Source organism: Rhododendron vialii, chromosome 6a (genome assembly GCF_030253575.1).
Source record: "Rhododendron vialii isolate Sample 1 chromosome 6a, ASM3025357v1".
Lineage (NCBI taxonomy): Eukaryota > Viridiplantae > Streptophyta > Magnoliopsida > Ericales > Ericaceae > Rhododendron > Rhododendron vialii.
The window spans coordinates 38354767-38368726 of record NC_080562.1 but is presented as its reverse complement, the minus strand read 5'-3'; the positions used below and the strand labels follow the sequence as shown (position 1 = coordinate 38368726).

The following is a 13960-nucleotide window of genomic DNA, read 5'->3' as shown; positions in this document are numbered from 1 at the left end:
CCGGCCCCCACAATCACCTATCTTGCCGGGGGCAAGACTAATGTGTATAAATTCCGCATAAATGCCTGATGGTAGAAGATACACTTCACCATAGTCTAAAAGAATCCGACTTTTTAGCAGTTCAATCGCAGAGAAATCGGTGCAGTTCAATCTTGATCGTTCATCTCGACACTAGATAGTTCTTTCAATAAATCTAGACCACAACAAACACTTTTGGATAATTAAACTCACACGAATTGACCTTTCCGGTCCAAATGTAGACCGCAGACAAACCGGTTACATATCAAAACCATTGAATAATATTCCTGAATTGCAATGAGCTTATTTCAAATTGGGGACCTTATCGTTTCTTCCAACAGCCATTTGTCCTCAAGCTGCCACTCCCTCCCCCCTAGTTTATAATTTGAGATTCTGCTAATAGTTGCCCCATTCTTCAGCTAATTGCAATGAGTTTATTTCAAACTTACTTTATTAACCAACCAATGCCTTCAAGAAACTCTACTGACAAGAACCAGCTTTTCTTACTTTAGAGCATATTAAATTGTTTGATCTGTATTTTAGAGCTACATATTGTTACAGTAGTATTGTAAAAAAAAATTGACAAAGCTGCTCCAACTATGTTAAGAGTCCCACATCGTGTAACCATTAGAGTCTTAGGCTACGTTTGTTTGGGATGAAAATATTTTTCCCAAGAATATTTTCTTAATATTGGTGTTTGGTAGAGCACAAATTGGAAAAAATCTTTTACAGGTAAAATATTTTGCACCAAATGGATTTAAAATGATTTCAGCTTCTCATTTTCGTAAGTCAGTTTACCGCTATGGTCTCTTATCCATATTCCACCATTGCAAGTTAACAATACTGACTACTGAGCATGAATTGAAGCTAGCTCTCTCTCTCTCTCTCTCTCTCTCTCTCTCTCTCTCTCTCTCTCTCTCTCTCTCTCTCTCTCTCTCTCTCTCTCTCTCTCTCTCTCTCCACTTCCACTTCCATTTTATTCTTCCCAAACAATCGCTGCCCAATTTCTAGCGAAACCATCTTTTATCTAAAGTTCTAGTAGGAGTATTTTTAAGGTTGTACCAAACACCCAAAAATAGAAGTTCAAAAATTGTTCTACATTTAAACAATTTTACAAGAAATTTTTTTTGGTTGTAAAATGTTTTACGTCAAAACAAACGGAGCCTTAGTGTATTCACTTGAAGAAAAAGTGCTTAAAACTTGGATCACACAACCTTTCGAAGGTGTATCATTGCAAAATGAGAGGAACTAATATCTCTAACATGAACCCAAAAAGGTCAAATCTCGTGCCAGTATGAGTATTTTTGCCATTTCTTTAAGTCAATTTGACTTTATGAATGTCGAAGGATTTTTTTTTCCTTTTGTAAATTGGCATGCCTGCTATTCTAGGGCACAAAAAAGCACCACCATACTAAATTTGGTAATTCCAATACATAAATGACGTTGCCTTCACAGATATTTTATTCCAAACAAAGTCTCCAGTTGAGCCACCTTATTTGGTGCATAAATATATATATATATATATATATATATATATATATATATACCAAGTTTTGTTTATTTACCACTTGTCTTTGTCCAAAGTTGGCTTATTCTACTACTGGTCCCGTTCTGCTAAAAAAAATATGAACTTCTTATTTAAATAAGTACTTTATTTTGAATTAAGGTTGATGTATCGTGAAAAAATGACGTGTCTCGTAAAGCAGAAAATAAATATACTTGAAAAATAAGAACCTTAATTAGCGGGCGAACGGGAGAAAATGAAAGAGAAAGTAATCAGGAGCTGTCGTATATCTTACTTTTGAGTTTTGGTTGAGTTAGGGAAGCCAAGAAAAAGATGACAAAGTTGTCCTGCAGTTTTATAAATTACTCCAGTATTTCTCTCTAGCTAGTCTCCAAGCTGTCCAGATACTTGTGAACTGAGTAAATTAATTACTCCCTCCGTCCCAAAATGTTTGTCCGGTCCGCAAAACGGAGTCTTAAAAATAATACGATTTTTGCAAGAAAAATTCAAAAGTTTTTTAACAACTTACTAGATATCAATGACTTCTATTAATTTGTGAAAAAGGTTTGAATTTTTTCTTTAAAAAATTGTATTATTTTTAAATTATCGTTTTGCGGACCGAACAAACAATTTGGAACGGAGGGAGTACATGACAGCAACAATGGGGGTCTAAATTAACTACTACCTACCACAAGGACTTTGAAACAATCAATTGTTGCTTGATTCCTAATACTAGTTTGTCTGTCTTTTCTGCTAATAACGTACTTATGGAATTCGCCAACCTTTTATAGAAGTAGTAGTAGGGAAATGTTAATTGTGTCACACCTCAGTCACACCCCTCTCACACGCATGTGTGGAAATTTTACAATAAATGCTAAAGACCTGTCCTTAAGGACCCACATGTATGTAAGAGGAGAGTGATTGAGGTGTAACAAATTGATGCGCCTCTAACATCTCTCGTAGTAGTAATGGGAATACACTAATGATTTATAGATAATTATAGGAGTAATTAGTAAGTCAAGCCTGCATATTTTTTTTCGGTCAAACGGAAATTCTATTGTCCCTCTCATCATCATGATTTCATATTCATGCATGTACAATGATCGCATGTGTAGTAAGGAAGCACAAAAGCCCGATTTGTCGTCTCCTCTTTTTTTTCTTGTTTTCTCACTTTTCTTTCTTCCTTTTTTTTTTTTTTTTGGGGTTGTGTGTGTGTGTGTGTGGTGGGGGGGGGGGGGGGGGGCGGGGGGCGGGGGGCGTGGTGGGGGGTTGTCTTGGCAATGAAACTAGCATCCAATTTATGCTCTAGGTGTTCTAGTGACATTTCACAGTATTCATCTAAGAGAGACGGTACACACCTCCGGAAAAGATTGGTTTTTTAGATGGACATTGATATGCTAATAGACTTCTATTTTTCCTAAAGATAGACATTGATCTAGTAGACGCCATTTTGGCTTTCAAAATGAATTTTTTTTTTGTCTTTATTTAAAAAAAATTTGCATTTGTTTGTTTTGCATCAAACTTTTGTGACTTATTGAGTCGTCTCAACGAGAGGAATCAAAAAAGTAAAGAGCTATGGTCGAAACTCATAATTTTTTGAATAGAGACAAAAATAAGTCAAAAAGACAATGGCAACATTTGTCACCCTGTTTTTGCAACTAATTTCGTCTCATTCTTTGTTTCATCCCTTTTAACTCATTGAGAACTTGTGTAGTTTGAACACAAGACCATATTCTTGTATTTTTTCCTCATAACTCTTGATTATAATTCATGATGTCCAGGCGATTTACTCGTGCCTTTCGACTAACAATCCTCGTTTTAAATGAAAGTTGATCACCCTTTTTCATTTTCTTATTTTTTTTTCTTAATCAACACATATTTTTGTGTCGAGATTCAGACACAAAATAAGCTAAAAAGCAGGAAGGGTTGGGTTTTGGGGCGTTCTTGGGGTGGGCTTTGGCCATTTGCTGTTCCGGTTTGTTTTTTTTGGGCTGTAATTTTCAGATCTGGGCATTTTTTTGCCCTTAGGTGTTTGGCCTTGGCCCGTTATTGTAGTTTGGCCTTTGGCCCTCCTGGGTGTGCGGGCTTTGTCTCTATTGGTGTTTTGTATCAGACCTTTGGGTGACTTTCCCTCCCCTCTCCCCGAGTTGAGTTTTGTTCACCATCTATTTAAGAGAGTGAACATTACCTTCTTTTTTATTGGTTAAAATAATGTGGATCCCACCACAAAGTGATGTCATGCTTACCAAAAAGTGTACAAGAGAGGTGTCCTATACCATTTTAACCAATAAGAGGAAAGATAATGTTCGCCCCCTCTTTTAAGAAGAGTAAACAAAATTGCACCCCGTCTCCCTCCACTTGATATACCCATTATTAAGTTTTTCTAATAATATTTTACCGTTTCAAAAAAAATTAACCAAGTTTGGCCATGATCAGTAAGATGTGCTCGTCTTCACCAACACAACAGGAAGCAACAGATCGTGGCTATGCCGCAATGCAACTCGCAAGAAGCCTAGAACGAGAGAAAGAGTTGACCTTTAGTTGGTTGGGAACACCTTCGTTTTATCACCTAGGAGTATTATGAATACGGGTTTCGATATTCTTCTGTCCTCAAAATGTCCGATATTCTTCTGTCCTCAAACTGTCCAAAATGTTCGAATACTCTTCGGTACTCATTTTGGACCGACTCTATTAGTTCAAGTCTCGACTACCCATCTCAACAATCAACAATCAAAATTGCTCATAGTCGGACAATCTAAGTTTCTACCGCTCATCTCGGCAAGTAATGATCGAATCATTGCTGATAGTCTCTTACTGGTAACAGACTAATCTTATTGGTAAGACACTGATTACCGAAATGAGTAACTGAGATTCATACTGTCCGATTGAGTTCAAAATGAGGACCAAAGACTAAAGAGGATCCATTTTTTCTCACAAAAAAAAAAAAAAGGATCCATTTTTAAGGGTATTGCTTACTTTTCAATCTCCCAATAGCTGAGAGAGAGAGAGAGAGAGAGAGAGAGAGAGAGAGAGAAAGCCAAATACATTTCGCAAGCAAATAGTTACTCCATGACGTACCTCTGAAATCTCAATTGGTTGACATCAAATATTTGATTGTTCACATAAAAAAAAGATTCTTTCTTCTGCGATAACTCTACAGGCTACAGCTTATGGCTAACTAATAAGCTCTACATGAATTGCAGACAACTGATAATAGTACAAGGTAACGATACTTCATCATTCAGAGCTTTCCTAAACAACACAATAAGATTAGCATAAGCTTGCCCACCAGCTATTGTCCTTCGTGGAACACCATCTATACAAAAAAGAAAGGAAAAAACGTACTCGTTTCCCAAGAGAATCACCATAGCATTTTTCCTAGTGATTCTCTCTTGCTTTTATCTTGACTGGGATCTACTTAAATCCCGGTTCACCGACCGGAAACAAATACTGAATTGGTTGGTAATTGGTTCTCTTCAACCTGAAGTTTCCTCAATTTAGCCTTGTCGAGGCGTGCTCGTCTTACTGCCTCCTGGACATGGCGGTCGTGGTCCTTCAGCATCTGATCCATCTTTCCTGATGGCACAAGTGGTCCAGAGTAGTGAATTTTGTTGCCCTTTGCTCCATAACCAAGCTGGAAAAACATACACGAAAACACAATATCCTCAGAAAAAGAGAATTACTGGAAAACTTCACACCAAAAGAAAAAAGAACAGCTTCATAATTCAACATAGGTTTCACAACCCACTTCTCACAACAGAAGGGTGCGTGAATGTGGGTTCCACTTCACCCACTTCCAAGGATCAAAATATCGTCCGGGTAATTGTTTTAGACTTCCGGTGAGCTAGGAACAGAAACACTTCGTAAAAATACAAGAAAACTGTCGACTGAATTTTGGAAATGCATGAAATTTTTCTAATTCCTGTCAAAGCAGTTCAATGGTTCGGTATGTTTGTACCATCTTAACGTGTTTTGGAGCATTTAGGTTGAGACCTTGGAATCTTGGGCTCCACTACTGTCCCATTTTGGTCTCCCAGAAACCAGAAACATTGTGGGAGATGAAGTCCTTGCCGTCGTTACTTCTTTAGACAATCATAGAGAAGAGGGTTTTGTTTACCCACCTGTGTTAGGTTGGTGAACATAAATTTTCCAGATGGGGTGTGTGTGCTTGTGGAGTCATCATCTGTATAAGTACTTACAAGAACTGGATCTTTACTACTGCTCCTTCCATCTTCATTCTGACGAGGAATGGCTACACTCTGCGTGTGAATCTTTTGATCCTGCCTCATCATGGATTCAGAAGCCTCTTTGAATGACCCTGGAAATCTGCTTATCAATCTTGGAACTTCATGTTGAGAAGGACCAGATTTCTCTCTGCGGTCTTCAGACAATAAACTCCTCCTTCCTGCTACTAACCCAGGCATTGTGGATAAGTTGGCCCCAGTTGATATCTTTGGAGCCTCATCCAAGTTTTTCCCAGTCTTTGCCCATGCGGCCCGGTGGACCAGTGGGCCAGAATGGGAGGACGCTCTCTTGTGAAGTTGATCATGGGGATCAATGCTTGGTTCTTCAACAACTTGAGATGGCCTAGGCGGGTCAATGGGAAAACCAGAAGCAACTTCTTCCGGATTAGGATTGAATTTCTCACTCCGGCTCTTGGAATTTGATTGACTGTGTCGTTTCTGTAATTGAAAAGCACACGTTATGAAATTTCAATGTGAAAATAGAACACGATGGCGCAAAGTTAGTCACACTGAAAAAAGCTTTATGCCAGCACGTGATCAAAGACGAGGCACCTGTACTTAACACTAGATGAATTACAGTCACAGTGGTCAAACAAGGAACTAAATGTATCAAAAGTGTGCATGTGGGTCAGAAAGTTGAGCATAACTAGCACCCTTAGGGATAGTATCATGTTATGAGAAAAAACTTACCTGCATTGACGAGGCTAATTCGGCATTGGCATCGGGAGCCGGAAAAGCTCGAGACTCTCGTGCTCCCTTCCTTTCTGGGTCATATCTGTGACCCTTGTCGCCTGCTGCCGCTTGTCTACAGTTACCAACAATACCGTTACCAGTACCAATACAGATTAGTAGCATGACCCAGAGAAAATTAATGTCAAATCCAAAGATCTGATTCACAGAAGCAGCCAAGAAAGTCACAAAAACGCAACAATTAAGACCAAAAAACAGCTGAATCTGCCAGCAGGTAGCAAGCATTCTAGAGGACAAGATTATATTTGACATGATGCTTATATTTAACGTGATCTTGCTTCAAATACCCATGTCATATATACTATCTTGTAACAACCCGTATTATCGGTGTTCAAAATTACCATTTTTTCTAGATTTTCAAAAGAAAAGAATAGAAAAGAACTAGCATCTAGACATGGTCTTGTGTGCCTGTGTTGTCAATCATCTACACCAACCCGGATAACCAAAAAAACGGCTAATAAAACAGTAGCACAGCCTCATTCAATGATTACAATCCACATATTCAAAAATAGGCAAGCATTATGTCAGAATACAGGTGCAACTGGTTTGGAATGCAGGAATGGCTCAGAAGAATAATAGGATGTAAGATTAAATGTCAGCATGCACCTTCTAGCTTCTTCATCGCGTACTTTTGCATCAAATTCCTTGCTGGGAGGATACTTTGGCAAGCTTGAAGGATCACAAGGAAGTGGTTTTGTCGTAAAGAACTGGAGATAATAGAATGATGTGTCATAGACTACACAAAAAGAAATAACAAATTTCCTAGGAGGGAAAACTTTAAGCAAGGAACTTTAGAGAAGCAATTTGCTGCATCAACCATAAAGACAACAATAGTGATCAGTTCAGTTAGATAACCAATAATTTCAAAAGCTTAAGTTGTTCACAAAGGATAACTTTACTATTGATATACTTCACATGCCCATTCACTTGTGGGCCTATGGCCAAGCTTCCCCTCCATGAGGGGGCCAAACACGTGCAAGGATTATATAATCATCAGGTGGGCACAACTTTCAAACCTATTGTTTGGTCTACGACTCTACTACTATGTTAGATCCCAATTATCCTCAAAGAATAAAGTGAGAAAGAGTTATGATTTGATGCCACCACATTAAGATCAGTTCTCTACGTGCCTGAATCCCCTACTGATTGCAATCAGAGAAAGGGAAGAGATGCTAAATCAAAGCTAGGGGAAAGGAAGACAGATCAGCAAGAAGGTAATGTTGAAGACAAGTCAAGATACACTCCGTAAGAAGCGTCATAGTTCATACCTCACTTCTTAGAGCAGAAGCAGCAGATCCACGATCAGCAGGATCTATGGAAAGTAGGGTCTCCATTAGCCCTAATGCTGGGGCAGGGAAGTCCTTGAATGTTTCTGCAACACAGCGTCTGTAAGGCTGTTGAGGCTTGAAAATGGTAGCATGAGGCAACTTTGACTTTCTCCAGTATTCCTCAGAGGGTGAACCACAAAGCTTGAAAATTTTATGCAACTGCTCAACCTACAATGTAAAATACAACATATAAAAGGATGAAAAGAAATTAAAAAATAAACTAGAGGAGCAGCCAGAGGTGTTTAAAAATATTTTACCAGCAAAGAAAACAAAAAAAAAAACACCAACAGTCTTGTCATGAAAGATATGCTTAACATACAAACGTAGGAGAGAGTGCAGATACCACCAATTAGAGTTGAGAAAACAAAATCGACCACAGACTTCCATTGACTGAATCTATAACGGAAGAGGTAGACCGTAGAATGTTACACTCCCTCCATGCCAGAATGTAGTGCATTAGCAGGAAGTTCTAACTTTTAATTGGCCCTCAATCAATGTACTCAAATCAAATTCAAAAGCACTAATTCTCAACAGTACCATTTTAATCCGACTTTTCATTGTAGACTAATATTCATAACCATTTATTAGAGAGAGTTTGGTGCACTAAAAGGTTTTATGCTTTGACTTTTCAAAGAGGACTAGAATTAGAATGAAAGACAAATAAATACGGGTGGAGGGTGTTCTTAATTGTCAGGAGTTGTGAAATTATTCAATCCATGAACCCCACTGTACTCAAATCAAATTCATAAGCTATATAGGCCAATACCCAATATTCACAAACAACATCAACAGATGCCAACAGCATCACCATCACTACCTCCAAGACCAACTCCTTGCCGCATCTGCTTCACCACCTGCACCGATAGCGTAAAAACACCCTCTTGGGAAAAAACAGCCCAACTCTACGGTAAATCCTGATAGAGATTATGAATCTGCCGTACAGCCAACAGATGCAACTGGAACTTGCTTTCTCTAACCACCATTTCCTTCTTTCCTCGTAAAATAGTTGTTGAGTAACTAGCATTCTTGTTCTTTCTTTTTTACCCTATTATTCTCTAAAATGCTTTATAGAGGGGTAGCTAGTTTAAACGTTCTCAAGTAATGTGACCATTTGGGACCGTAAGTGTACTTTGGTGTATAATATGTTGTAGGCTAAGCTTTTGTGAATCATATCTTCTAAGTACCTTTTCCTCCTCTACTTACCAAATCAAACCGAGCCTTATGTACCAATCACTTGGGGCCGGCTACATGAATCATTTTCTTCCATTGAGCTCTGTCAAGGGCTACTTGTTCACACAAACCCATTATACTCATATCTTTGCGCACAACATCTAATGTCAATTTAGGTCTACCCCTCCCCGTAGCATTGCTACCCAAAACTATCTTATCTGCTCTCTTAACTACTGCAAGTCTACGGCAGACATGTCCAAATCACCTTATCCTATTTTCCCTCAACTTCTCCACTTTCGTGAGTCGTGACCCATAGAATCGTGAAATCCCAAATACAACTTCCCTTCTTTGCAAAGGATGACAAAAGCTGAAGTATCTTCTTCTGAATCAAGATGGTTTGGTCTGGGGGGGGGGGGGGGGGTTGGGGGCAGGGAAGAGCAGAGAAATATTTAGTCACCACAAACAGTGCTCAACTCTGAAAGTAATTGCAACAAATTAGTATGGAGAAAGCCTGAAGGGACCATTGATCTAAGATGAACGAAAAAGTAAAAACGTGTAAGAGGACCTCCTGGGAGCTATTTAAGGAAAGGTGTCTCTAAATGTCAGTGACATGACCACAAAAGAAGCCAAATTTGGGTATAGCCACAGAATTCAAACACGCTACGGTAGAACCTCACTGTTGAAAAAACTGCTCAAGTGGACTTGACTCTCGACAAATCTATTCCGGGTCACGGCAAAGGAGACAAAATGGATCAAAGTTCTAAAAGTCGCTCGGCGCTAGTCGGGTGGTTAGCCACCTTCGAGCGATTAATCGGATTAATCGGCGCATATTAATTAGTAATCGGTGATTAATCGTTAGTCGGACCTAATCGGATAGGCTCTGCCAACGATTAATTGGCGATTAATTCCTTATTTTATAACACTGGAATGGATTCCCCATTCTATTCAGGTTTCTTCCATTGGAATCCAGTTTTCCATTTGAGGTTGCAGGATTGGAGTTAGATTAATCCCAGGTTTCACTATTAGCCTTAATCCAAGCAATGCAGTGGTTTTAATATACATAAGGGTTTTAATAAATATACTTAATGGTTTCATCATCTCAATCTCTACATTCTCAATTAACAACCTTGTATCACTGATATCCAGCTCAAGGCAAGGTTTTTTCCTGAAAGAAGAGCACGTGTCTAAACTTTCCTTCCAAGGCTCCTTTTAGAGACAATCAGAGGTTTGGTATACTTTTGTAGTTAGCACCTCACTGCCAGAAGAAAGAGCACTGGAGCACCAGGTGGACCGTATCATAGATTATCTTAACTTTTTCCTGCCCCATCCATTATCAGCAGGCAATTCAAAAACACGTTCTGACTTAAATTCAGCTCCCCAATTGAAAGTGGGCTGTAACTTGTAACCAACTCAAATGGGAACCGACATGTAACAGTCTACCATATGCCTTAAAAAGTTAAAACTACAAACATAAGTCCAAATTGCATTCTATTTCTGTCATAAAATTAACCCTAGTAGGACTACTTTGATGCAGAAAACTGTGTCCTTTTTCAAGCATTTTGGATACATGGATAACATAATAACTCTGCACGACTCAAGAATGGAAAAGATGAGGGAAAATTTGTTGCAGTTATTCAACTCCGTAAGTACTCACGAAAAAACAAATTACCTGCACCATAAGGCTACAGGGGGCACTGGCTTCTATGGTTAATTGTGGGTTTGAACCTGAGGAAACCACTTTGTGCTAATAATATCAAGGGTAGGGCGGTACCCAACCTCCCCCTATCAGACCCTCATTAATGGGGGCCATGCTGGGAAATACATATTTTTTTTCTCTTCTTTTTGGCACAATTAGGCTGTAAGGAGCATCAACTGCACATGTTTCACAAGAAATAAAAACTAATGACAAGGTACCTCTGTTCTTCCTGGCATAATAGGCTTGCCGGCATACAATTCCGCAAGGATGCAACCAGTACTCCACAAATCCACAGCAGTCCCATAAAAAGTAGCACCAAGTAAAAGCTCGGGTGGACGGTACCAGAGAGTCACAACACGGCTTGTCAATGTCTGATTTAGATGAGGATCATAAAAACTTGCTAGGCCAAAGTCTGCAATCTTCAAAATGCCATTATTGTCAATTAAAAGGTTGGAACCTTTTATGTCACGATGGAGAACACCACGACTATGACAATGATCAAGACCGCGTAAAAGTTGCTGCACGTAACATTTAACCTGCAGATGAGCAATCAAAGAAATGAGATCTTCCAACGCAAAAAATCAAACAATTAACACCATACATAAAACCCCCTAAATTTGAACATTACTACACATCCATAAAAAAAATGCCCAAGTACAATGTTTCAAGAAAGGTGATGCTAACGTTGGAGGATCTCTACAAACGTGTCACATGGAGTACAGCAGTATCGAAGAATACTTGAGTAAAAAAAATCAAAGAAATTGCATTTCCAGCTCATAATAGTAATAATAAAAAGAACTGTGTACCTGTGATTCAGTAAACTTAAGACCAGGGTGTGAAGCAAGGCCTGCCAGATCATGCTCCATGTACTCAAAAACAAGATACAGGCTGCAAGACATCCTTGATGTAACTAGACCTTCCAATTTTATTACATTAGGATGATCAAGTCTACGCAAAATGTGAATTTCCCTCGCCATGAAACGGACACTCTCAGGCTCCAGGTTATCAAACCTAACTTTCTTTAAAGCAACAATCTTCCCCTGATCAAGATCACGGGCCCGATATACATTACTGTAAGTACCCTGGCCAATCTGCAGAAAAGAAGACTTTAGAGAAAGAAATGAAAGCGACCGACAGGCAGTGACGTATCACACAGGCCATGTAGTGCATATTGCGAGCTGGGTGTTAATCCATCAGCTTCTTTTCTAGAGTTCACCCATGAAAAGATAGGCAGCATTAGCAATAAGGTAATCCAATAGCAACTTCATATGAATAGTGATCATGTTCCATTCAACTGATACATATATATATATATATATATATACACACACACACACACACACACAAGCTATTAAATCTTCCAGAACCCTGAACGAGAGGCAGGGCCACTACACAACTTGGGGCTTTTGGTGTTAAATGCAAAGAAAACGTTAGGATTGAGTAGGCTCGAAGGATAAAGGGGCTGATTGTGAGTCTGTGAAGTGTCAACAATAACTAGTGAACGGATAACTTAGTTTCATTAAGGTTTGGCTAGCTAAGGTTGCATCTTGGTTGAGGCAATCACTGGATCGTGAAGGTAGGCCTTTAGGCAAATACTGGTACTCCTCATGACATCAATAATAACAGCAAGGGGAAAATATTATATACTCTGACGATTGTGTACTCTCTAATAAACTGCAGTGGACGGTAATTGGTGACCTGGCAATACCCTGGGCCCTCTAGGAGCGTGATAGGGTAGGCAAATGGTAGCCGTAACCAGCAGAAGTGAGCTAGGGAAACTCAGAGAGAGGGCGCAAAGGATGGTCTTGAACTCAGCTTTTACAGATTAGGAAAGAGAATATCCTAGCACGCTTGAGGAAGCCCTCTTTTCAAATGGTGGTAGAATCAGGGGAGTCCCCTGAGATAAGCCCAGTCCCAGAGCTAAGGGGCAATTAGGTAGCATGGCCCCTTGGTTCGACATCGTGAAGGTTTCTCACCTACGAACAATGCATGCCCCATACTCAAGGGGTTTTATCAGGCGAGCTGCAACTGATTCCGAAACTTAAGGTTCAACTTTATGATGAACAAATTCTACTATGTGAAGCTTATGAAGGGAATAAAACCACAAGACAATATTACTCATCCGTAAAAACATGTGCATTTGCTAAGGGCATAATCAGAATAATTCCAGAAACAGGTAAATATAAAGGAACGTACTTTGTCCAGCTTCTCAAAAGAATCTGCCCGCCGAGGCACCCAACCCCTGATAGCTTCACCTGCCACAGCCGACAACCACGGAGGCCACCCCGCTGCGACCTGCTCCCCTTCCGAAGCTTTGGGAATGTTTCCCAACCCAGGATAGTGCGTTGCAACCGCGTACGCACCCTTCTCCCTCTTCCTCTCAAAATTTTCACCGTGCAACCGAATCGAACCATTTACCTGCTTATCAATTAGCATTGCCCTCCCATCACTACTATCCAATCGATCCTTCACTCTATACCCTTCTTCTCTCCTCGACGAAGCCGCCCTTGGGGCCCGCAAGTCCGACGAAGCCTTACTCGATATCCTATCCCTTGGACTCTCCCTGCTATCTTCAATAGCAGAGGGCTTACAACAAACACTGCCCATTTTACACTAAAACAATACAAACCCACCTTCAAGTTAACAACTTTCCACAGATGAGACCCTTTATTCCCACAAGTAACTCTTGTTCCATGCCCATCACACCAAACTCAATAAATTAGTCATTTTCCCAACCCACTATTCCACACCCACTGTTTAAACTACCGACTAATTTCAACCAATGTAGTAAGCCTTTATTTTCCCATTATTCACCAAACTCAATAAAAGAATAAATTTTTCCCTAACCCAAAGATTCAGCAGCACCACCAAAGCCAAATTCATGCATTAACAAGTTACAACAAAGAATAAGTAATAGCTGCTCGTACAGGAACCAACAAACCTCCCCATTTTACAAACACAGCAAACCCTAGAAACCAGTGGAGATAATTATACAGATAACCCACCAAAGAGGAGTTTCAGCACGTGGTACCTTCGTGAGTGATTGAGGCGTACGGCTGTTGGGAGTCTCTGTTAACTGGCGCGAAATGAAAACATTGAAGGGATGGAGGGATTTAGGGATGCGGAATTGGGTTATTGAAGGATGGATCTAGGGCACTGGTATGAGAGAGGGAGGGAGGGGGGGGGGGGGGTGGGGAGGGGAGTTGTGAAAAAAAAAATTGTCTGGACATTTTCTTGTTGTGTATTTATA

The 13960-nt window shown here is 39.8% G+C and overlaps 1 protein-coding gene across 1 annotated transcript; it reads right to left on the bottom strand.

Moving 5' to 3' along the window:
- Nucleotides 1-4568: 4568 nt before the first annotated feature.
- LOC131329038 (probable serine/threonine-protein kinase At1g54610) lies at nt 4569-13960 on the bottom strand. The gene is made up of 8 exons (XM_058362074.1): nt 12907-13960; nt 11517-11801; nt 10929-11246; nt 7785-8012; nt 7123-7223; nt 6457-6571; nt 5722-6204; nt 4569-5156 (listed from the first exon to the last, which is right to left on the bottom strand). Exons 1-8 carry the CDS (start codon nt 13315-13317, stop codon nt 4953-4955), a joined length of 2145 nt encoding a protein of 714 aa, XP_058218057.1. The 5' UTR covers nt 13318-13960; the 3' UTR covers nt 4569-4952.